Raw genomic sequence first — 24,549 nt, forward strand, 5'->3', positions numbered from 1 at the left:
AAATTATTTGCTTGTTATTTTAAGAGAAGAGCGATCTCAGAAACCAGTGATTGTTAGAATGCAATATTTTGAAAGGCAGGTTCTTTTTCATCTTCAGCAATAGTCCCTGGGAGCATCATCTCTTTTGGAAAGCATCATCTCTTTTGGAAAGCATCATCTCTTTTGGAAAGGAGCAGAGCAGACGCAGCCTGAGGGGGGAGCAGCAGATGTGGGACTGGGGGCAGATTCCTCCTCCCGGTGCCACAGAGGTCCTTCACTATTTTCTGCCCTGGGAGGGCACAGTTGGCACTCTGTGTGTTCAGCAGGAGTCCCAGGGGCTGTGTTTGCTCACATTAACCAGGTGTCTCTCCGTGGTGCTGACTTCAACAACAGTGAGCCAGAGAGCTCCTCTGCTCTGCAGGGTAATGTCACATCAGGGGAAGATTATTCTATAGTGCTAAAAAGACTAGGACATAAATCCTGCTTTCCTTCTTTGCTCATCTAGGCCTGCTGATCTACTTGGACCTATTTATCCACATGCCATTTATGTAAGACTGACCTCCACTGAGGCATTTATCCCTCAGAGTGACCTATTTTGCAGAAGGATCTTTCACTGAGTCAGTGTGACACCTGTCCCTGAGAAAAATCCTAGTCTGGATAATGGAGCTTGAATTCCTGCTGCAGCTGGTAGGAAGGCTTTTAGCAGTGTGACTCTGAGTGAAATAAATAACTGGGTGGGGTGGAGCCAGGAGTCCTTGAGGCCTTGGGAATGTCACTGCTGACAGGGCTGGGCCCCTCCTGGGTCAGCACTGATGGTACAGCAGAGGTTGCTGCTCTCACAGTGATCTCACCATGCTCAGCCTTTCCTGTGGGCTGATTTTTTTCCTCTTTCACTCTCCAGGGCAGATGGTGGCAACTGATTTGTTCTTTCTTTGTTAGCTTTTGTCCTCAGGCTTCTCAAATCTCCAGTTGTTGGTGAGCCACAGGGTAGACCCAGATCTGTGGCTGGGCTCAGCACGGGCCTGGCTGCAGGGAGAGCAGCTGCAGGTGGGGCCCTAAAACGTGGGAGTGCAAGAAAGGAGTGGTCAGTGCTGGGACATCCCTCTGCTTTGGGAGGAAGAGGTTTTGAGTGCTTTATTGTCCTGAATCCCACCAGTAGCTGGTATACCTGCTAGCCTGCATCCTGCATTTCTTCAGCTGCTTTCTTTTGTTAGGGCTCCCCTTTCTTTCTCAATTTCATTTCTGATTGAGGCATCCCCATGTGTGCAGTTCTGACTTTTGCTGTACAAGTAATAAATAACCTAGAATTTATTTAGGTAGTGGGAAATACACATGTAACACGAAAGCTCTGATGTTCAGCAGATGTGTCAGTGACATGGTTGTACCTGTGCATGGTTCAGCATTCCCCAGTTTTATTAACAATGAGTATGTGATGGTGGAAAAAGGTATTGTTAGTGACAAATTTTTACTTCAGTTTTCCTTCAGGTAGTATTTGCATTCATACCTCAATACTAAGGCACCTTTCCTGAAGTTAATGATTGTCTTTGTCAGTAGTTGTTCAAAATGCAGCATGAAAGTTTAACTTTGCAGTTTCATATACATTAGTGACTACTAAGATGGATCTCATGAAATATACCCCATTTCCTTCTGTAAATTGGAACAGAACATTAAAAAGAAGTTCCTGAAATGATTTATACAGTGACTTGTTAAATAAAATTACCTTTTTATCTGTACTAGTGATTCCCTACTCGTGCTTTTTTGTTTCTCCTTGTGCTTGTCAGCACTGTTCATCTTCTGCCTTTTCTGCATGCTGTTTACTACTCTGGTGATGTATCCATGCTATTTTTATTTATTTTTGTTGCCTGGCTTTCACAGGCCCAGCCCTTCTTGCCTTGCCCAGTTAGTGCCTCTGACTGCAATGCTTTTCCTTCTAGGTTCGTACGATGAAAGACAGCAATCCATCCTGGAAGCCCACTTTCATTGTAAAGCCTGATGGAGGCTGCCAGGGGGATGGAATCTACCTCATCAAGGACCCAAGTGACATCAGGCTGACAGGGAGCATCCAGAGCAGGCCAGCTGTGGTGCAGGAGTACATCTGCAAACCTCTGCTCGTGGACAAGCTGAAGTTTGATATTCGCCTCTATGTCCTGCTGAAGTCCTTAGAACCCTTAGAGATTTATATAGCCAAAGATGGACTTTCTAGGTTTTGTACAGAGCCCTATCAAGAACCCACTCTCAAAAATTTGCACCAGGTTTTTATGCACTTAACCAACTATTCACTAAATATCCATAGTGGCAATTTCATCCATTCTGCCAGTGCAAACACTGGCAGCAAGAGGACTTTTTCAAGCATTCTCTGCAGACTGTCTTCCAGAGGAGCTGATGTCAAAAAGCTCTGGTCAGATATAATTTCATTGGTGATTAAAACAATTATTGCACTGACACCAGAACTGAAAGTTTACTATCAGTCTGACATACCAGCAGGAAAGCCTGGGCCAACTTGCTTCCAGGTAAGTTGGAATTTCTGCCAGGAATGCAGTTACTTCTGTGCATAGATTAATTTTGTGGGTGGTTAATGCCTTTTCTGTAGGGTTTCTCTAGTTCTGGTGCTGCTCACTGGTGGGAGCTCAGAGCTCCTCACCCAAGTCAAACCTCAATCTCCTGACCTGTGTTACTGCCAGCCCTAAGCAGATACAGAGGATTTTCAATGGCTGTAGTTTGTTAGTGACAGTTGTCACTCCAGATTCCATCTTCTACATGTTAGAAGTGAAGCTTTGCAGGTTCCTAACACAGTTTTGATCCTGGCAATTTCCAGACCCCCTCATCATGGGTGCCAAGATCCATGTTGGCTGATGCAGCATTCAGGGATGGGGTGCTGTGAAAGGAGCCATTGCCATGGGAGCCAAGTGGCTTCTGGAGTTATTCAGCACTGGAGAGTTTCTCAGTTATTTCTTTTCTGCCCCTCAAACGTTTATTCCTCCTCAGTGTTGCCATATGGACAAACACTGCATTCTGCAGAACACCCTGGGTAGAAGTGAAGTGACATATTGCTTGTTATGCACAGATTTTAGGGTTTGACATTCTCCTGATGAAAGACTTGAAGCCTGTGTTACTGGAAGTAAATGCAAACCCCAGCATGAGAATAGAACATGAGCAAGAGGTAAGAGTTCTCAATGGGATACTGGAAGGAAATTGCTTAGGTTGGGTTTTCTGGGCTTTTTTCCTTGTTTGAAAGATGAAAGCTGTCTGCTAATATGAAACCTCCAAGGTTCTCTGTAATTTTCTGCTTTGAAATCATTGCTAATCTTATACATAGGAAATATGACTTATTGGAATTGTGAAAGCCCTCCATCATCTCTGTCATAAATGCATTTATTCATCATCTCCTGCAGTCGTTAATTGTGTTTAGGGGATTGTTAATAATCTTTTTCATGTTTGTATACATAATACAAATGATAACATCAGCAACAATCTTTTTTATAATATTTCAGTTTACTAGAGGAATTTGTTGTAACATCATACTGAAAATGTGCAGGTATTTGTGCATCCTTGAAGAAGTATTTTGTAATCCATCATGGTGTATTTAAAATATAGATGAAGCACATGGAATTTCAGCACATGTGGAATAAATCACCCTTAGTTCTGTAGTGAATAACTGTGTCCCTCTGTGATGTAAAGCTTTCTCCTGGAGTGTTTGAAAATGTCCCAAGCCCTGTTGATGAGAAAGTGAAAGTTGCTGTCATCAGGGACACTCTGCGGCTGGTGGACCCTCAGAAAAAGAAGAGGAAGGATACTCAGTAAGTCTGCTGATTTTCCCTGCTTTTGCATCAGTGCCTTGCAATAAATAGAAAAATGAGATTGTTTTTCCCTGAGAAGGTCCACAAGCTGGTAGTAAATGAGGATATACCATTTTCCCTGGAACATCTTACTCTCAACTGGTGCAAACAGTTTAGAAACTCAGATTTATTTATTTACGCTTCTACTTGAGGCCTCTTTTTTTTATTCAAAATAGTAATTTATGAGACATAAATTTGTGTATTAATTTGCTTGAAAGTCACAAATTACTCTGAATGAGTTGCCCCATTGGAGCTGAAAAGTATGAATATTGTATTTAAAAATTGCTTCCTTAATCTGTGATAATAAACAGAGTTAAATCTATGATCAAGAAATGAGAAGAACTGGCTGCAGCAGCTTGCACAGGAATGCCTGTGGTGGGATCAGGCTGAGAGAAATCATATCTTTTTTTTTATTAAACACTTCATTTTAAGCAGCTCTTGAAGACATGAAAGGGTGATTTTTTTCTCTTATTTTTTTCCCTAGAAATTCTTGCTCATAGGTCTGCCTCCATGCTAAAGTATCCATTTTGCTCTTCTCTTGGCACTTAGTAGTGACTTGAAATGTTATTCACATTCTATAATGATTTTAAGTGCAAATTTGCTGTCCTTTTGTAGACAGAGGCCCATGAACAAGACATGACTGATAATACTAACAGGTTCTGTATTACTGCAATATTATTATGAGATCAAACTCTTCCTTCAAAGGCAGTGCCACACAGAGAAGTTGCTGTGGTCAGTGTACAGAACGTTTTGCAAAGCAGTTTATACTCTGTGTTGCCTGTACTTAACCTCTACCCTTAAAGATTACTTCAGTGCATGGAGCTGAAAAAGATCATTTTTTAACCTGTAATTATGTAACTAGTCATGGTGGTTTTTTCTGCTGAAGTTATGTCAGGCATTCATTAACTTCATATTAGATATGGAAAAAAGGCAAGTGATAATTACAAATAAATTGCTAGAGGACGCCGGTGTGTGGGGAAGGCTCATTCAGCTGAGGATTCTTCTCTGATACATTTAGAGTGCTAAATAATTCCTAACAGGAATTAATTTTTTTTACTGAACTGAGACAGTGTCTGCAACTTCCTGACCAAAACTTGGCCAAGTATTGACAGAAAAAAACCCAGAAAGAATTGCTGTTCTGACAGCTAACCAGCAGCAAGCCTCACAGACTCAAATTTGGATGCTAATTAAGTAAAGGGCATTAATCTCAGTAAGGTTTTAGCAATATATATAACATAGACTTTGAACACACAGGGGAAATACTGCGAAGTCTGAGCTGCATCTCAGGTAAATATTCTGCTGTGGAGAATTTGATTTCCTTCTAATTATCTCCCAGATTAAAATAAATGAGGCATCTAAATGAAAGTGAGTTTTAGAAGTCATCCTGAAGTACTTCATTATCAGGAAGGATTAATAGCTCAGAATTTTTTTTAGTTTAATTTTTCCTCATCTTCATGGTGTTTTGATATTAGTTTCCTCCTTCCTATCATGTGATGTATAATATTGGAAAAAAAAGTTAAGCTGGATAGGATCAGTTTATCATTCCACACATATTTCTTAATTTTTCCAACACAACTCCAATCTTTACATGCAGGGATTGGTAGTAACCATCTTGGCACTGCCAGCAATTAGTGACTGAAAATCTGCATTGATACATGTTCAAATCACAGTAATTAAATATACATGGTGACTTTTCTTCCACAGCAGAAATTACCTTTTCCTAGTTTTAAGTCACTTATGTGGAACTCAAGTTTCTCTCATCATTAAGAAATGAAAATATTTAATAAAATCTCGTGGCAGGCACTGATGTTTGCTCTGTCTGCGTGGCAGTGCTGTCCTCATGGATTTTAAGGCTTGAGCAGATGATGGCAAACATCCAGGCCATTGACATGGAGCTAACCCAGTGATTTGTGTGACTGACACTTGTCTGAGGCTTGTGTGGTAATTATTAAACTTGCTCTGGATTCACTCCTTACACCAGAGGTGCTGCTCACAGCCTGCTGAAGGTGGGAGAAGGCTTCAGCTAAAGGAAATTTGCACAATTAAGTGAATGGTCTAATGACACCGAACAACATGTAAAGTAAATCAACGTTACTTATGTAAACAGCAGTTTAATTAAGATAATCACTGATGCAAATCATTGTGTATGTTGTGCCTCCAACAGAAAATCCATTTCTAAAGGCTTTGCAAACTTCTATTTTTCTGTGCCTAATTTGGAATCTTGATAGTAGTAAAAAGGTTTTAGTTTCACTGTTTGCTTAATTATTAGCAATTTATTCTTCCTCAAATAGCAGTAGATTGGAGGAGCAGAAAGGAGTCTCAGTCTCATGTAAATGCTGTGTATTCTCCACTGGATGTCAGATGTTGGGAGGTATAAAGGCAAGCTGGCAGGATCATTTGGAGCAGGAGTGCTCAGCATGTTGTAGGAGGAACATTTATATCATCCCAAAAGTGCTAATGACCTGCTTTCCTGTCCTGTCAAAAATATTTATGCCCTGGTTTATTAATGCTAATTAATCCAGCAATAAGGGCTCCTTTGTATTTCGGTTGCTGTTGTTTACTCTGTGTCCTAGTGTGATCTCTTGCATTTCCATGCCTGGTTTCTTACATATTTCAAGACAGAAAAGAACCATTTTATTCTTTTGATAAAGAAATCATAGCACTATGGCATATGTGTCATTAGAAATATGAGTTTATTTCTCATGGAATAAAATCTGCTTTTTCTCTGCTAGAGATGATGAAGGTGCAGCCCCTAAGTAATATAATGACTTTTATTCAGCTCTGAAATAGCCATTGACAGAAGAAAGAATTGAAACACTTTGGAAATGAAATGTAATTTAATCTATGGCTGTTACAAAAACAATCAATTCCTTGTGCCCTCCAAATGGAATGCTTTGGTTTATTACCTAGCACGCCCTTGCTGTTTCATTGCTAGTTTATCTTTCCTTGGGTGCTTTCTCTGTACATGCCACTGCAGTGCTTTTTTTCCATTTGAAACCAGCCTTGAAATTTATTTGTGATGTTCTGATTTTTTTTTCTCCCTTCTTTTTAAAAGATGTCAGGTACAATTCTCTTCTCTGGGTCCTGTGGCTCTAGAAAATGTCAAATATGATTAACTAATTTCCTGAGCAGGAAGAAGCCCAATGTGGTTGCTCTCACATTTTTGCAAGATCAGCATGCAAACACTGGCTAATGTCACCCTGTTCTGTGAGCACCCTGTAAATATTAATGTCTGTCAGACTGACTTTTTTATTTTATTCTTTTGGTGTTAGGAAGAAATTCAGTCAAAACAAGGTTTTGTAGAAATTGCTACACAAAAGATCTTCCTCTTTTCTTGCTCAAAACAGGGTGGTTCATTTTTTCCACTGTGTTGATTACACAACTTTAGCTCTTGAAATGATTCCTTTCCATGATAGAGGAAAAAGTGAATAGTTTCTAGGAGGAGAATGGGATCTGTGTTTAATGAAAACATGAATTAATTTCTGGTCATTCTTTTGGATGTTCCAAAGGCGTTTTCCAAATCCTAATGCTGTTTTTAATTTCTTGATGTTTAGGAGCAATTTTGTACTTTCTTAAGGAAAGTCAGGAAATCACCTGTTCAGATGCATTCCATTCATTTTCCAGATATTTTTCTTCAGTTTCATAACCTCCCCTGATGTTAGAGTCATGTTTAATGGAAAAATGAAAATACACTGCAGAGATGTCTCGAGAGTGTGATTAGCCCAGATAGTGTTGGTGATAAAGTCATTCTTGCCGTTTATTACTGTGTTTATCTCACTGTCTGCCTTGTAGGGCTGTGACTGGGTGACAGGGGTGGCTGCAGAGGGTCAGAGGCTCAGAGCACAGACATGTGGAGAGCCTGGGGTGGCTGCAGCTCTCACTGATCAGCAAATAATGGCTGCTCCTCAGGCTGCCTGTACTGCAGCTTCCTCTGCTGCTGTGAGCAGCTGCGTTCTGCTCCTCAGGGATTCATCACTCAGGGCTGTCAGTGCCTTCTGCATTATGTGGGGTGAGTTTAGTGCCTATCAAAATAAGCATGTAATAAACCCAGCTATGGAAATATCACTGTTTGGGTTTCCATTTGCTAATTGACTTTATGGGCTGACTGCCAGAGCTTTGGGTTGATTCCTGCATCCTGCAAGTCTGCTCAGGTTTGCAGCTATTCAGATGCCTCTCAAGCACCACCTCTTCACTCCAGCCTTCTTTCTGCCTGAGACTGTATCAACTCATATGTGTGGCTTTCTTGAGATTGATCTTCCTCCTCTGGTTCATTTTGGAGGCTGACACAATTCTTTTCTCCATCAGTCAAGATGACCCAGCGTTCATACTGAGGCTCATTCTGCCAAAGCCCTTTGGAAGCACATTGAATTAGCCCCTTTCTCTTTCCTACAGGGCTTTCTGGTTCAGTCCTTCATCAGGCAATCTGCCAGCTCCACTATCAATTCGTGTCTGTTACATTAGCCCAGGCAGCTTTTGATGACTTAGACATGTGAGGGAGACTTTTAAATGTGATGTTTGTCAATGTTCCTTCAGTTCAGATTACTGAAATGTTAACTCGGTTTTTCTGTAGTTGAGAGTATTTATTTCTACTGCTATTTCTCATCCTGCTCAAAGAACTTGCCTCAATGACTCTCTTCAGTTTTGTGAAGCAGATGTTGTGCTATCTTGATCCTTGCTCTCTGTTCTTGCTTTTCCAATTATTTATCTGCTACATCCTTAAGAGCATTTAACCTTTCTCCCATTGATTAGGACAGGCCCTATTGGAAATTCTATGAACTACAGTGTGAGATGTCCCTCCATAAAGGGAAGGATCTGCTAGTGCTTGACTGACAGAACAGTTCTACATTGGTTTTAAGAGCCACTTATGTTGTACTACATCAACAAAAAATACACAGTGCAGAACATTGGCAAATAATTTGAATGTGCTGTGGCAGAAGTCCCAGCACAGAAAAGATAATTAAATGTGATGACAGATCTTTTAATTTCTAAGTGGCTATAATCTGAAATATAATCTGAAATGTTTTAATTGACTAAAAATGGGTAATAATGGGTAATAATATTTCTTTTTAAATAGCTAAAACCACCTCCCTTGCATAGATACAGATTAATTTATGATTATTCCTATTTTAGCCTTCACCAGTGCAAAAAGTGCTGTTATTCCCAGTCCAGTGTTGCAAGCAGGGCTGTGTTTGCTCACACACTGAATTCCAAGCACTCACATCCTGACTGGACAGGCTGTACTTTAACTTGCACATAAAGAGGGAATTCGGGCTCATCCTGAATCTCTTGCAATGAGCCCGTGTTGAGGGACAGCTGGAAGTGCTTCCAATGTACTCAGCAAGTGAGAGGATGACAGGCCCAGCTCATTTGGAAATTTTAATGGACAAGAACTGATATGGGCTGCAGGACTTGAAAAGGTTTCATTTTCAGCACTGTGGAATTAATTGGCCCAGGCCTGTGGTGTGCTTTAGCAGTAATTGGTGTGTGCAGTGCCCCTGGCTCTGGGGTGAGCCCAGCTCTGGGGCTGAGCTATCAAATTGGGACTGGAGACTACTTTGGCCAATTAGACTTGAATCACAGTGTTTTGAGATGCAGCTAATCTAATTAGTTTTTTATTGACATCTCCTTTCTTTTTTCTCTCTTGAGAACAGAAGAGGAAGGAATGGAGATAAGCTAAGGAATGTGACCTGTGTCTCCATAAAACCTGAACTTTCCCAACATTTGAATGTATCAAAACATGCTCTAGCAATTACATCTCTTAGATATTCACACCATATTACATTTTGACTTGATCATTAAGGAGGGTTTTTTTTTTTTTGCTTTTTCCTCTCTGCAATGATCCTTACATAAAAAGAAAGCCTTTGTGATAAAGTACAGAGAAAAGGAAAATTATGTCACTTTCCTCAAGTTTTTGTAGTGCAGCCACAGGATTGCTGTAATGTGCAAGGTTTGCCCAAAAAGAAGGAAGGTCAGAGTAAAGGGTGGCTGCTTCATCTCCTTCCACATGGCATCAAAATGAACGTGGAGGCAGCAGGTCTGAATACATCTTTGGGTTCAGTAATTTGATTAGAGATTGTCAGTGAGTCCTGGTGCTAGGGGAGCCTGGTTTGAGGCAGGTTGAGATGCACTTTGTGTCCCTCAGCACTGTCCCAGCAGCTCTGGCTGTCTGAGCCTCCTTCCCAAACTGCCACGTGGATCTTGGAGCTGCTCTGCTGCCTGCTCCTGCTTTGGCTGAATTCTAACAAATGAAGCTGCTTTGGGTTGCTTTGCTTTGTTTTTTAAACCATGAATTCAGCAGGACTGCAGAGCATCCCTGGGAGCTGTGCTGCATGCAATGTTTGCTGTATCCAGGCATTGCTGAGGGGCAGCTTCAGCTGGAACCAGTGAAAATTCAGGTTAAATATGACCAGAGATGTGCTTCAGTTACATTGGGGAGGATATAAAACAAAAGCAATTCTGACTTTATTCATCAACTACTGAAGTGTTTACTGCGGTGTTTGGTGGAGTCAGCCTTCTGCTGGAAGGGACCTTAGAGATCATCCCTATAATTTCCTCTTTAGTTTTCAATACAAGAAAGCTGTTGTAGTTTGAAGTTAAAACCACTTTTTTTCCCCCTCTCTTAAAGCTAAAGGCAACATCTGTGTGTGCCTTCCCTGTCCAGGGGGGTTCACTGAATTTTTGTGTTCACACAGGGAAGGGCATTAATAGGTAGGTTTGAGTACAAAGTGTTTTTTCCTGACACTTCAATATGTTAATCATTTGAGCTGAGTTTCTGCTATCAGCAAAATCATCTTCACCTCTAGGTAGCCTGTAGCTTGCTAACATAATCTAGTTTTTGGGTGGTATTTTTTACAGGAGCAGTGATTCAGCTGCACTCTCGACTGTAGAGTTTTTTCCTGGCTTTTGTATATGCACAATTTCCATTACTAATCTTCAGTTAAATGCTTCTTGAATGAAATTTAATTTTCAGAATATTAGCTTAATTGCTTTGTCTAAAATGAAAGAAATATGTGTATTTAATTTGACATTTTTTCCCTTTTACCTTCTGGAGTGTTTGGGCTGCACAGAAACAACTTTGCCTTTAAATCAATTTTCCCAGTTGCTCTGTAATGTAAACTCCAATAACTTCTAATTTTCTGTAATCTCTCTTATACTGAATTGCTTCCCACCAGATAATTTTCATGGCATAAGTGTACAGGTATATCCCACAAACAGAAATTGTAGTTACACAGTGTGTATTTATGTCTGTATGTACAGCAGGGCTATGTGTGTATGGTATAAAAATGTCTCATTTCTTACCTATCTCCTGGATATCTTTACAATCTCTGTGTTATGTGTAACTAAAACTGCAACCAGCTGTGAGAGTTTTGTATAAAATATCTGGGGGAGCCTTGAATGCCTTGTTCTGGTCTGCAGGTCCTCCTGTGACTCCTGAGTCGTGGCGTGTACTCTGTGTTCTCTCAGCAATGGCACAAGCCATGAACAAATTGATTTCAAAAATCAGATTTCATGCAGCCTGGAAGATGTTAGAACCAATTGATCAGGCAAGGGCAGGCTGAGGTGCATCACCTCACCAGGGAAGGAACAAAGAGGGAGTCCTGGGCCCCAGCACAGGCTCAGAGAGGTAACAGTGAATGGAATAAATGGATGTGCACACACAGATTATAGCCCTGAACACCACTGCAAAGTCCTTACATGCAGTGCCTTGTAAGCATTAGAATTTAAAATAACATGGATACAAATGACAGCTGAAATACCTGTCTTTTTTCCTTTGAAAGTACTGTGATTTCTTAGGAAAAAGTTGAAAATTTTATCTTTTTCTGGCAAGGTGTTTACATTTCAAGACATTTTTCCCTGTTATAATTATGTGATAAATGCAAGCATTTATTTTTGCTAACATTTGGTTTTCAATAGACATGGAAAGAGAAGTGAAGGAAAAATGGAGACTATTTCACAGGTTTTTTTGCAGGAGGTTTATTATTCTCATTCACTTCAGGCCATAAGAAAATTCAGTGTCTCGGGCACTGCACATGATGAGTGAATATTGGATCATAAACATATTTGAGAACTGTTTGCTTATTGCCCTGTTCATACTCAAATAATGGTGAGGGAGTGCAAAGCAGGTTTTTAAGGGACAGCAATATTAAGTGCTTGGATTTTGGTTTGACTTAAGCAGAGGCATTGAGCAGAAAAATAACATTTTCCCTCTTACAGATATCCTTCAGGTGTCAGTTCTGCAGGATCCTGGTTTTATTACATCAATCACAAGCAGCTTAAGGCTTCCAAAAACATAGTCACAGACAGATGTTGAGCCTGTCTGGGGATTAGAAATATCCTCTTCCATTAAGTATAAATTAACTTAATCACCAGGTATGAAAGATAAGCAGCATAAACATCATTCCCTGAAGCTTTCATTAAAATTAAAATTCTATTTAAAACTAGGCTTGTAGTTTCTATGACTTGATCCCCCTTCAAAGAGATTATATCTGCTGTAAATTTTACAGTGACAGAGTGACAGAAATTAATGTATTGGGGGCAGTGATGTTCTCTATAATTTAGCTTCTGCTGCAAGTCATCTTTCAGCAAGAGAGATGATTGGCTTATTTTTAAGTAATAATTGGTCTCTAGTCTCTGAAACACTGAGAAAGCAATAAAACTGCCTAGCACCCAGTGGCCACAAAATGAAAGCATGAAGTCACATGGCTTAATAGCAGTGTAATCATCAGGAGTGTTATTTTGTGTATGAGAATTCACCTGCTTTAATAGGAGGATTAAGGCTGATAAAATGCAATTGCAGTGCTGCTTTCTGCTCCCTTGGCTGGCAGGGTAAAGCTCCTTTTCTGTCCCAGCATAAGCACAACTGCTTTCTAAGAATAATTTCCACATGGGAAGAAATATCCTGGGGTTTTATTTTTTTTTTCTGTTCTAATGTAAGACACTTGGTGGTCTAATTTCAGTGTACTCCCAGGCTTTACAGCTGCTTTGCCTTTGCTCTATCCTGCATTATTATTTCTCAGGCACACTTTTCTAAAGAAACAAAAGAAACTCTGGAGAAATAATGAGGCACATAAGTACCTTGAAAGCAAATAGTGAACACAAATAAATCTACTAGGAATAATAACAGCTACCTCCACAGAAAATAAAGTATTGGGGACTATATTTAATGATCTTTGTTCTGTAATAATTTTTGCTGCAGTGGAACAAAGTCTTTGGGTGCAGGATTTGCATTGCTTATCCATTATTTCATTACAGTAATGCCATATTTTCTGCTGCACTCATAGCTGACAGGTAATAACATAAGCATTCACTGCTTGTGTTACATTAAGAGTAATAAATCTGTAGTGAATACAGAATGATACCACCATTATTCTTAAGAGGAGAAAGTTGGAAGTAAAGAATCTCAATTAATAATTAGGAAATAGCTGGGTTTTTTCAGCACCTGAGACTCCTCAGATGCATTTCTCCTTTAATTATTTAAACTATGAATTAGGGAGGGCTATAGAGATCAAACCACAGCTCTAGACTTCTCTGCATATGAAATGGAAATGTCAGTAATGTTCTCATCCCTGGCTTTGTGTCCCTGGTGCGGAGCAGAGCAGGATCCCTGCCAAGTTTCTACATCTTGGAAACACTCATTAACACTGTGTGAAGGCAGCAAACTTTCCAGTCTTCTGTTTTCTGCCAAAAGCTATTTAATCTTTAATGAGAAGTGTTTATTTTTATAATAAATCCATCAGTCTGAAGAGGCAGTGAACCATCCTTCTCAGAAAGGGGGCTGATGGCTGTGGCAGACAAACAGCACTCCGGGGACAGAGCAGAGAGCCCAGAGCTGCTGGGATGGCTGCTGGCAGCCTGCAGGGGCTTGGCCTTCTCTTTTCCAACAGTCTCATCCATTACTTTGGGTTCCTTACTCCAGTGGCAAAGCTGTGGAGTACATTTTACCCGTGGATTCACCTAAAATGCGTTTGCCAGCTCTCCAAAAGCAGCAGCGTGCTCTGTGCCCTTCACCCTTCTGCAGGGACACCTCTGTCAGGCCTGGGGGCTGCAGGTGAGCTTCAAAATCTGACTGAGGTGATTTACCCAATTTATTTCTGTAAAAAACTGGGGTTTTTTCTCTCAGAGAGAGATGGAAATTGTGCTTTCAGCATTTTCTGCTTCCCAGAGACAGGACAGCTGCTGTGTTTTCAAAATGTATTTGGTGTGATCAGAAGTTCGCTGTGTGCCAACACTGTGGTGATTATCAGTCCTCATGTTTGATTGATTCTGCTCTTTGAAATATGGACTCTTTACTGGGGCTGCTCTGCCTGCCTCAAAGCATTCTCCAAAGTGTTGAATGAACTCTATATAAGAGCCATAATTATTTCACCATAATGTCAAAAATCTCTTACTCTGTGGGTTTAACATTCTTTTAATACTTCTATCTTTGTGCAACTATATTATTATTATTTTGAAAGGTGGAAATTCTTGTGCTATTGATGTTTTTTCACTTTGCCAGAGGGTGAAGAGGGGATGAATATTCATTTTCTACAAATGGCACTCAGAGTGGCCAGAACAAAACAAAAGCTGATTACTCACACAACATGCAGGCAAACCATGAAACTGCTTGCTATGACATCCTGGGAGTGCTGGAAGTCTCTGTTAATAAAATAATGGGATTAGTTCATAAAAGCAAATTCATGAATGGTTGATAATGCAGAGACAGTGCTCTGGCTTGGCCTTAGTTTCCTAAATGATTTATTTCTGTGAATGAGCACACAAATAGATTTCCTTCCTACACGCTCCAGGTACAAACACTTACCTGTTCTGTGGGAGGTCCATATTCTGTGGTGATAAATGGGTGGATGGATACATTTGTCATGCAAAATATCCTCTGCTTTTAACTATGTTAACATAGTCCTTGCTTGGAGAATAGAGGCTCAGCTGAGGGAATAATTATAGCTTCAGAATCCAGAACATAGTATTTTCTTTTATTAGGTAAGCAGTTGTAAGCTGATACCGAAATTGCTTAATTTATACTTCTAGCAATGCCCTAAATGTAAAATACATCAAGTAAGCATTCTTAGAAATATTAATATTGTGATTCTTACCTCATTTTACTCTGAATTTTGACAGCTAAATTTTATATCCAAGTGTACAAAATGCTGCAAATTTTGAAGCCTTTAATTAGTAGTTGCAAATTTGTTTGTCCCTTAGCAACTTGTATTTGCATAAAGATTAAGGCTGGTCAGAAAGAAAGGAATAAAACATAGATGGAGGAAACATTAATAAATTAGTAATCATGTATAAAAGATAAGTAGTCTTAGATATCATTTCCATAAGCTTTATTAAAATTTAAATTTTTTTAAAGCTGCACTACAGTTGATCTTTTCTAAAGAGTGATCTTTCATAAGCTGCAGAATTAGAGAAACGAATGTATTGAGGTCAGACATTAGTATGTAAATGAAGCTTTGCTTTTTTCTGTGTGGCAACAGAAGCATTACCTTATATTTGACCTTTCATTCATTTGCCTGACTCAGCTGTGTCAGTCAAAACAATTAATTCTAATTTAGAGAGTGGGGCTCAGCTCTGTTCTCCTCCCCTGGCCTGTTGGAAATCCCACGGCAGAGGAGCAAACGGAGGGAAGCTGGGCAGGGTTCTCTGGAGATGGGGAATCCCTGGTCCCTTCCCCAGAGCCCCAGTGCAGCCCTCAGTGAGTCCCTGAGGCTGGCACGCCCAGCCCTGGCACAGGCTGAGGTGTCCCTGTGGCAGGGGCAGGGTGGGCTGAGCTCTGAGGTGTCCCCGTGGCAGGGTGGGCTGAGCTCAGGTCCCTCCCAGGCTGAGCTCTGAGCTCCCTCCAGGGTTGAGATGCCCCCATGGCAGGGGCAGGATGGGCTGAGCTCTGAGGTGTCCCTGTAGCAGGGGCAGGATGGGCTGTGCTCAGGTCCCTCTCAGGTTGAGGTGTCCCTGTGGCAGGATGGGCTCTGAGCTCCCTCTCAGGCTGAGGTGTCCCTGTGGCAGGATGGGCTCTGAGCTCCCTCCCAGGCTGAGGTGTCCCTGCGGCAGGATGAGCTCTGAGCTCCCTCTCAGGCTGAGGTGTCCCTGTGGCAGGATGAGCTCTGAGCTCCCTCCCAGGCTGAGGTGTCCCCGTGGCAGGATGGGCTGAGCTCTGAGCTCTGAGCTCCCTCCCAGGCTGAGGTGTCCCTGTAGCAGGATGAGCTCTGAGCTCCCTCTCAGGCTGTGGTGTCCCTGTAGCAGGATGGGCTCTGAGCTCCCTCCCAGGCTGAGGTGTCCCTGTAGCAGGATGAGCTGAGCTCTGAGCTCCTTCCCAGGCTGAGGTGTCCCTGTAGCAGGATGAGCTGAGCTCTGAGCTCCTTCCCAGGCTGAGGTGTCCCTGTAGCAGGATGAGCTGAGCTCTGAGCTCCTTCCCAGGCTGAGGTGTCCCTGTAGCAGGATGGGCTCTGAGCTCCCTCCCAGGCTGAGGTGTCCCCGTGGCAGGATGGGCTGAGCTCTGAGCTCCCTCCCAGGCTGAGGTGTCCCTGTAGCAGGATGAGCTGAGCTCTGAGCTCCTTCCCAGGCTGAGGTGTCCCTGTAGCAGGATGAGCTGAGCTCTGAGCTCCTTCCCAGGCTGAGGTGTCCCCGTGGCAGGATGGGCTGAGCTCTGAGCTCCCTCCCAGGCTGAGGTGTCCCCGTGGCAGGATGGGCTGAGCTCTGAGCTCTGAGCTCCCTCTCAGGCTGAGGTGTCCCCGTGGCAGGATGAGCTCAGCTCCCTCCCATGCTGACCCCTGTGTGTTGTGCAGGTGCCAGAGCCCCGAGCAGGCCCCGGGAGGCAGCGAGGAGCCGCCGGACGCCGCCCCCAGCCCCGAGGCCGCGCTGCCCTCGCTGTGCCTCAAGCAGGTGTTCCCCAAGTACGCCAGGCACTTCAGCTACCTGCGCCTCGTGGACAGGGTGGCCGCGCTGTTCATCCGCTTCCTCGGCGTCAAAGGGACCACCAAGCTGGGCCCAACGGGGTTCCGCACCTTCATAAGGTCAGTGGGGAAGGTGGCCCTGGCAGGGGCACCCTCAGCTTGCAGGCTGGGTGATGCCTTCCAACGTGGAGCCAGTGCCTGCTCCGTTCTCAGATACATTTCATCAGTCCCAGCTCCTGGAATAGCTGACCTATGAGTGTGTGTCTGGGAGGAAGTTGGGTCTTCATTTGACAGCAGATCAGTGATACTTTGGCAGATACAATTTGCCATCTTCATCAGCATGTCACGTTCCCAGTAAATGGTGGAAATATCATTGTGAGGAAGTGACAACTGAAATTGGGTCACTTGATGTGATTCTGTCGGCTGTGGGGGCACTGCTGGCCGCCCCAGGCTGCAGGAAGGATTCCCAAATGCCAGTTCCTGATGCACCGTGCAGGGAGGATTTGCATTGTGAAATTGCACCTTGCAATGTCAAGGAACTCAATTTATTTTTTCACATACTTTTTATTTGGGAGGGTTTTTTCATTGTTTTTTATGGCTATATCTGTTCTAGTCATGGTACAAATGCCTCATTTTCTGTCTTTCATTGACTATGACAAAAGAAATGAGCAGCAGCAGCAGATGTACTCTTAAAGCACAGATCCTGTTTCTATGCAGATGCATTTAGCATTCAGGAATGAATATAAAACAACTTGGTTTATACAAATGATGATATATAGAAAATGTCTGAAGGCATCTGCTCTATCCACAGACCAGCACAGGATTGCATCCAGTTCTGTATTTTTTGTAGTTTTATCCAGCCTTATTTTGGCACTTGTCAGAGGAACACAGAATAAATGCCAACATTTTCTTTCAAGAATATTCAGATAAATTGCCATAGCTCAATGAAACAGCATTTTCAGTTTCTTAATGCATGTTAAATTAAACTTTTTAATACTGGCAGATATTTTTGTTTATTTTCTCCCAGAGCATCTATGCCAGCTTTAAGGCCCTTTTTTGAAGAGCTGTCACTGCTGTTCATTTCAGAAGGGAGGTCAGGTTTCTGTGTGTTGTATCACTTTTCAGGAAAAAAATGGTACATGAGTGGGATTTCGTGTGTGGGCAGGTGCTTGCAAAGACTGTCCACCCAAATTCTGGCTCATCAAAATCTGTTTTCCTTTTATGTTTTATTCATTCTATAGAAGTAGCTAAAAGGGAAATGCTGGCTGTTTCTAGTCCTTGCTTGGATGCTGCCTGAGAGGTTTTGGGCTATCTAGGAAGGCCTTACTCTATTTTAAGGGAGCTCTGTTGAGGTTACTAAAGAGTGAGATTTACTTCAATTGGCCGAGTTTGAGGTGGGTTTTTAAAATTTTTTTTTGTTTCTTTTCTGGCAAGAAATTTTGGCCAGCTCTTTGGCACGGGCAGTGGTGGCAGCCAGGCTGCCAGACATCTGGAAATGCTGGAAATGGGGCTGTTCCAGGGCTGATCAGCACCACACTGCACACTGGGACACACAAAGTGCCAGCCCTGCACCAGAGCTGCACCCAGGGCTGCTCTCCACACAGGTTCCACTCCATGAGGGGAAAATGCTGTCGGTGTTCAGGCATGGAGGAGCAAGGCTGTGCCTGGAAGCTTCCTCCAGCCCTTTCCAAACAGGATCAGGCAAACAAATAAAAGGGTATTTCTCTGTGCAAACCCTGCCTCGTGCAGATAGTCTGTGCAGATTTGTGGTACCAATTAATTCCATCTCTTACAGCCTCAGAGTACTGGCAATACCCTGGGAGAAAGCTCTGTGTAACAGTCAGGTCATATTTTTAATTGAAATATTCTGGGTTTGGGCCTGTTCCATTCAGATAGGAGCATTTAATGAATGCTGGTTTGTTTGCTCTCTGCTGTGTGTGTTTTATTACACTGAGCACGTTACAGTGGCTCTGTACACATGACATGGGTAAACTTTCCTCCTGCAGGTTGCCCTTGCAGAATTTTTCCTAACTTGGGAGTTCAGATGTAATAAAAATCTCATCTTTATTTTGTTTCTTTTTAACAGAAACTGCAAACTGAGTAACAGCAATTTTTCAATGGCTGCTGTAGATATCCTATATATTGATATCACAAGGAGGTGGAACAGCATGGGCATTGACCACAAGGAATCAGGTAGCCCAGGTTTGTATTCAAAAACTATGAAATCTGACTTTTGGGGTTATTTTTTTCAATTTTAGTTGCTCAGGTACACCTCAAACATTGATAGAAATGGGAAGAAGCCATGTACACCTGAGGCATGCACATACACAACCAATTCTCCTGGTTGGTGCTGTGGCAGTTACCCTTCAGGGCAGTATTACTTTAGGTACGTAAGGATCACCTCAATTTCACAGCTATATAAAATCTGAGCATTTGCATTTAGCATTTCAGGGTGGATATAAATCACTTACGTGGTTGGCTGGTAGAATTTCACCAGGAAAAATAACAGATTTGCAACTGAATTTTCAGGCTTTCAAAAACGAAGAGATTTGTGTATGGTGTCAATGAACCAGATGCTTTTTAGGTGTTCAAACTGCCCACCTGTTTCTGTTGGCTTCATGTTCAGCCCACTCCCAGCTGTAACCAAGACAAGCATGATTCTGTTGTTCTAGAACAGCTTCTAACTTTTCCCATAATATGCTTCACACGAGTGTCACTTCTGGGGAGAAAGTGTGTGTGTTACCAGAGGTGCTTTCCCTGCCTGCAGCTCACCGTGACTGATAAAATAATTTACTGAGCTGGCAGCTGCTGCTTTCAGATAACTCAACAATTCCTTTGCAAGCTGCTCTGTAGCCAAGATCGTAAACGACCCCAGCTGCAGCCTTGGTTGAGAGAAATTATACTTCAGAATGTAATTGTCATATTTTGAAAAGGTGCCTTTCCTACAGCATCAATAAGCCAACACAGTTAAAAACCCAAACCTTTCAATATCTCGTCCTAAAATAATCTTCTTAAGTGTATGTTCAAACTGGGAGAGCTTGTGGCATTCTGCACAACCAATTGGGGTCTGGCTTCTTAATTAAGAATTTGGGTAGGTATTACATCAAGGTTTTAAATACAATAATTAGTGTTAATACTCAGCTCCTCTTCCCCTTGGCTCTGGTAATGTGCTATTAGTGAGATGTGATCGAACAGCAGCTGAAGAGTCTCCCCTGCAGTACAGGGGCTTCTGCAGGGGACTGTTGTGTGGGAAGGGGTAGAGCAGTTCTATTATAGCAGGGACATTTTTTGGCACTGCACTCTTCAGCTGTTTGTTTTTCATTCAGCTGAAACAACTATTGTGGAGTTGCTGGGTATGACTTCACCTTCAAAAGGGTTTGTACCTGGTACAGGCTGTGTAGGAGGGACGTAGTGCTTCAAACAAACTCATATCTTGCTAAGGTGATACTTGGTAATGGGGTTACCTTCCTAGTGCTACAGACTGAAATAACACTCTGGTGTGAACTTTTGGGTCAGATCTGTCTCTAAAAGACTCCATTCAGCTGCTGACAAAAACTTGTTTTTCTCTCCAGCTGGATTGTTTTCCTTGATGCTCAGTATGTTACTGTGTGTCTCATTTGGTTTCAACTTAATAATTTTGGCAGCAGAAATCAAGGCTAATATTACATCAGTTTAATGGTGTGATATCCTAAAATGGGTTCTTGCTGTACCACTTTGCCTCTGGATTGCAGGCTGAGGTCTGCAAAGCCAGAATCTGCCTCAGCGATAGGGAATGTCACCCATCTGTAACCCAGCCTGGGGCTTAGCCTGCCCTGAAACACCCAATGAGTGTGACACAAATAAAACCTTGGCTTTTGGTCTTTGAAGGACAATCTCTTTGCTTTCTGAGCATTCCAGATTGCTGCCATTTAAATGAAAAGATGTGAACGAGCAGGATTGTTTGCGTTCACACCCATCGCACACTCACTGGGCCCTGCTGCCACAACAAACCAGAGACAGTATTATCCCTGAGGAATAATAGAAATGCTGCACTCCAGCCTCCCGTGAGCACCTTTTCCTTGCAGGAATGTGTCTGCAAGCCTTTGTGGAAGCTTTCTTCTGCCTGGCCCAGAAGAAGTACAAGGCGCTGCCGCTGCACAAGCAGGTGCTGTCGCTGCTGGAGCTGTGCGAGTGCCGCCTGGCCGCGCTGCACGGGAAGCGCCTGGTGTGGGGCTGCGGGCTGGCCCAGCCCCGCGGGGCGCTGCGGGCGGCGGGCACCGCGCCGGGCCCCGGCCCCGCCCGGCCCCACGGCCCCCCGGTGCTGCGGCTGCAGAAATCATCGCACCAGCTACGGGCGCTCATGTGCCGCGACAGGACCGGCAGTTAATCCCCGGCCAGGCACGGGTACCGCTGGAGGAGAGACTGGCGATGGAATCCCTCCATTTCAGAGTGACGATTATTTATTTTCAGCTGTATTTTTTATTTATGCTTTTCAAAAAGTCTACTGCAACCTCCCGTTTTCAAATAATGACTCTGGCAATGACTATTTCCTCACCTCTCTGTGGGATTTACTGTGCACATCCCGTGACAAACTGCATTCATCCTGAGTGTGGAAAAGGACCAACCCACACGGGATGATAACCAGCATCATGGGATTGCCTGCACTGACTGAGGAATTACATTGCTTTTTGTGCACAGGACATGTCACAGCAACCAAGGAAGGAACTGCAGTCACAAATACCGGACTGGAGAACTGAAATCTGAAACTGCACTTGTGGTCAGACTTCAGGCCTTGACTCTCTTCTTTCCATGGCTTGGACTGTAGGTGTTGGAATAAATACAGATTTGGTCAATATCTATGTACTTATTTTTTAAAGTCAGTCTTAAAGCACTGAAATAATATTTTGGCTTCTACTTCTTTGTACAGGTCTTTGCCATGACAAGTACTGTTAGTTTTTTAAAGAAGAACTAAAACTATTTATCCTTTTGCTTCCACAGAACCAATAAGCTCACACTTATTCACAGAAAGAGATTTACTTTCTTAAGTCAAATTTGGTGAATCAAGTGGTGGTTTTGTCTTCAGGGATTCAGCACTGCTTCTGCAGAAAGCTGTACAGTGTAAAGGCCTAAGAGGTCATCTAAATTCCAGTGGAACCAACCTTGTCACTGACTTTAGCCTAAACTAATTGTATTCTAGGTTTGCTAATTTTTTGTCTTTTGCATGCTTGTTACCCTCTTGGGACCTGCAGTAACATCTAGAGCAGATCTTCTTTGTGTCTTTGCTCATATTCTTAATTTTTTCCTTAAATAACCGTGTGACTCTGTACGAATTAGATCTAAGGATGTTGTGTCAGAACTGCTGGGCTGTACTGCTGGAATTGGACAGAGGGGTTTGATTATCCAGGAAATGAACCATGACTTCCATGATCTCACACTTCTTGTGAGGGCTAAGCAGAACTTGAGACTGGCTGGAAGGACAGGAATAACTTGGAACTTCAGGGGTGTTGAGTGAAATTCTTTATTGCAATAATGAATGGCTACATCTGAGCTTGATTTTCCTCCTTTGTTCTGCTCTTTTAATGTTAATGACTTGGCTTATGTTTTAGTGTCCTCCATGGTATCAGAAGTGGCAAAGCTGTAAGATGGGCACTGAGCTTTGGGTTGGAGAACATTCCCTGAGCTCCATGTCAAAATGTTCCAGTGGCTGGTGCCCCCAAAATATGTCACTGAGGGGGAGTCCACCTGTTTCAAGTCAGGGACTAAATGCACACATGGTGCATCAAGTGAGTTTTCACTTCAGGGAATGTTTGTAGAGCTTTTTCCTGATTTCAGTTTTAAGCAGCATGTGTTTTTCCCAACTGGCAATAGCAGCATGGCAATGCAATGCAGGAGTCAGGCTGAGCCCACACAAAACTAGTCCCCAGCATGTGTTAATCTCAGATGTGGGCATCCCTTCTCCTTACCTTTTTCTGTAACACAAATAAAATAGTAGTAGATGATCTTTTTTAGTTCCACAGCCAGACTTTGAAATTTTATGTATTGTACATAAGAGGACAATTGTAGACTAACTAATGCCACTGCCCTCAGCCTTGTTCAAATGTCATAAAGATTATTGCAGTATGAAGATAAAATGCAGAACTCCAAAGTCTGGCACCTGTCAGAACAAATGAAGCTGAAAGGGTCATTTTTTTCACACTTTCATTGTAATATATTTGAAGACATTCACAGGTTGAAAAATGGTTACTTCTCCTTTTGTGACATCTGACATTTGTCTTGCGATTGGCAGTGTGTTACTGGAAAATAGCTTACAGTTCCTCTCATCTCATGATTGATGTCCTGTAAAGACAGAGTTACAGAGGAGTCGGATTTGAAATGCTATGACTGCGAATGCCTTTCCCTGCACCTTTGAAGTACTACGATGTGTGGCCTGAAATATCCCGGTTTTGCAATTGTAGAGCTCACCCTGATATCAGTGGAATAAATTAACTATTGTATATTGAACACTGATAAGATCTCTCTCTCTATGGGAGACCTTTATACTCTCTGGATCTAATAGAGGTTTTTATAGCTCGTGCATCCACAGGCTGATGCTGCATGCTCTATTCATCTCCCACTTCAAATATGAAAGGTCCCTTGTAGAATAGTCAAAATATTCAATTATCTGCCTCTAGTAATCCACTGTTCATGTATTTATATAATTGGAAAATTGAATGCTATATTATTCTCGGGGGGGGGAAGGGAATAAACCAGGAATGTACTTTAGAGATTTAATGGCAGTCACATTTCTCTTCCCTCCTGTCTAATTCAATTTCCTCTGAATATTATTTAGCATCCAATTGCACAGAGCCTTCAAGTTACCAGTCTGTGCCCATGCAAATGACCAGAGACACTTTATCCAGGATATGAATGCTAATGCACTGATAATCTGTTAATCCTGAGGTACCTCTCTAGCTACAGAAACAATACAGGAAAGGCATTGGATTTTTAACAGCACTTTTGTATATGTTCTCTTCAGAGAATACCACAGCACTGCACTCATGATTCTATTTATGGCATATATGATATGAATATTGTATACCAGTGAAATCTTTCTTGTTATCAGACACACCGGGTCTGATATCCTTGAGTAGAAATCAGAATAAAACAACATCTAACAAAAATTTGAGGCAAGTGAGTCCAGAATTTCAACCCTCTTCCCTGCAGGCTTTTGTGCAGCCTGAATGTGCCCAGACTGGCTCAGTGGTTCCTTGTTGCATTTGTTTTTACTCTGCATCGGGCTGCTGCAGGTAAGGCACCTACAATCTGCTCTGGACACTCCTTGTCCCCTGTCCCGCACCCCGTCCCTGCCGAGCGTTCTGGAGCTGGGCACAGACCCCACACCTGTGGCCCCTTCCTTACAAGGACGGGCGGGGCAGGTGCTCGCTGATTACAGAGTTAATGAGCAGCTGGGAGAGCCCAGCGCAGCTGTACCCGGCGGGTGCCCTCAGCGCGGGCAGGGCCTGCCGGGTACGGGCTGTGCCCTCAGGAGGGCACGGCCCCCGCCCCGGGACGGTGACGGCGTTCGGAGCCCCGGCGATGAGGAGGGGATCTCGTCCCGCTCCAGCCCGAGCCTGGCGGGGTAGGTGCACTCCTCCTTGGGCTGGGTGCTCGGTCAGGCGGGGATTTTGGGGTGACCGGGGCGTGGTTCCTGTGCTACTTTTATGTGGGAGTCCCCGAAGGCTGTGCTGGGGTTGTCGGAAAATGAAGGCCGGCCAGCCCCGCTCTGCTCGGCCCTTCTGCAGGGACGGGATGGGGTCCGGGGCCTGGGTTTCACGGAGCAGAACCGTGGGGTGACTCCTCGGTCAGATCCTCTCGATGGAGCCCCATGGGCT

At 43.0% G+C, this 24,549-nt stretch overlaps 1 protein-coding gene across 6 annotated transcripts in view; it reads left to right on the plus strand.

The window, feature by feature from the left end:
• Positions 1-23,838, plus strand: part of TTLL11 (tubulin tyrosine ligase like 11) — a 51,486-nt gene extending 27,648 nt beyond the window's left edge. For 4 of the 6 annotated variants that reach the window (XM_064727902.1, XM_064727901.1, XM_064727903.1 and 1 more), the window contains 6 exons: positions 1,914-2,489; positions 3,044-3,139; positions 3,658-3,776; positions 16,592-16,819; positions 18,786-18,901; positions 20,764-23,838. In XM_064727902.1, the coding sequence (XP_064583972.1) occupies positions 1,914-2,489; positions 3,044-3,139; positions 3,658-3,776; positions 16,592-16,819; positions 18,786-18,901; positions 20,764-21,065 (1,437 nt within the window). In that variant the 3' untranslated portion in view covers positions 21,066-23,838. The other 2 variants (XM_064727900.1, XM_064727904.1) reach the window with 2 other exon arrangements.
• The last annotated feature ends 711 nt before the right edge of the window (positions 23,839-24,549 follow it).

Source organism: Zonotrichia leucophrys, chromosome 17 (genome assembly GCF_028769735.1).
Source record: "Zonotrichia leucophrys gambelii isolate GWCS_2022_RI chromosome 17, RI_Zleu_2.0, whole genome shotgun sequence".
Classification (NCBI taxonomy): Eukaryota; Metazoa; Chordata; class Aves; order Passeriformes; family Passerellidae; genus Zonotrichia; species Zonotrichia leucophrys.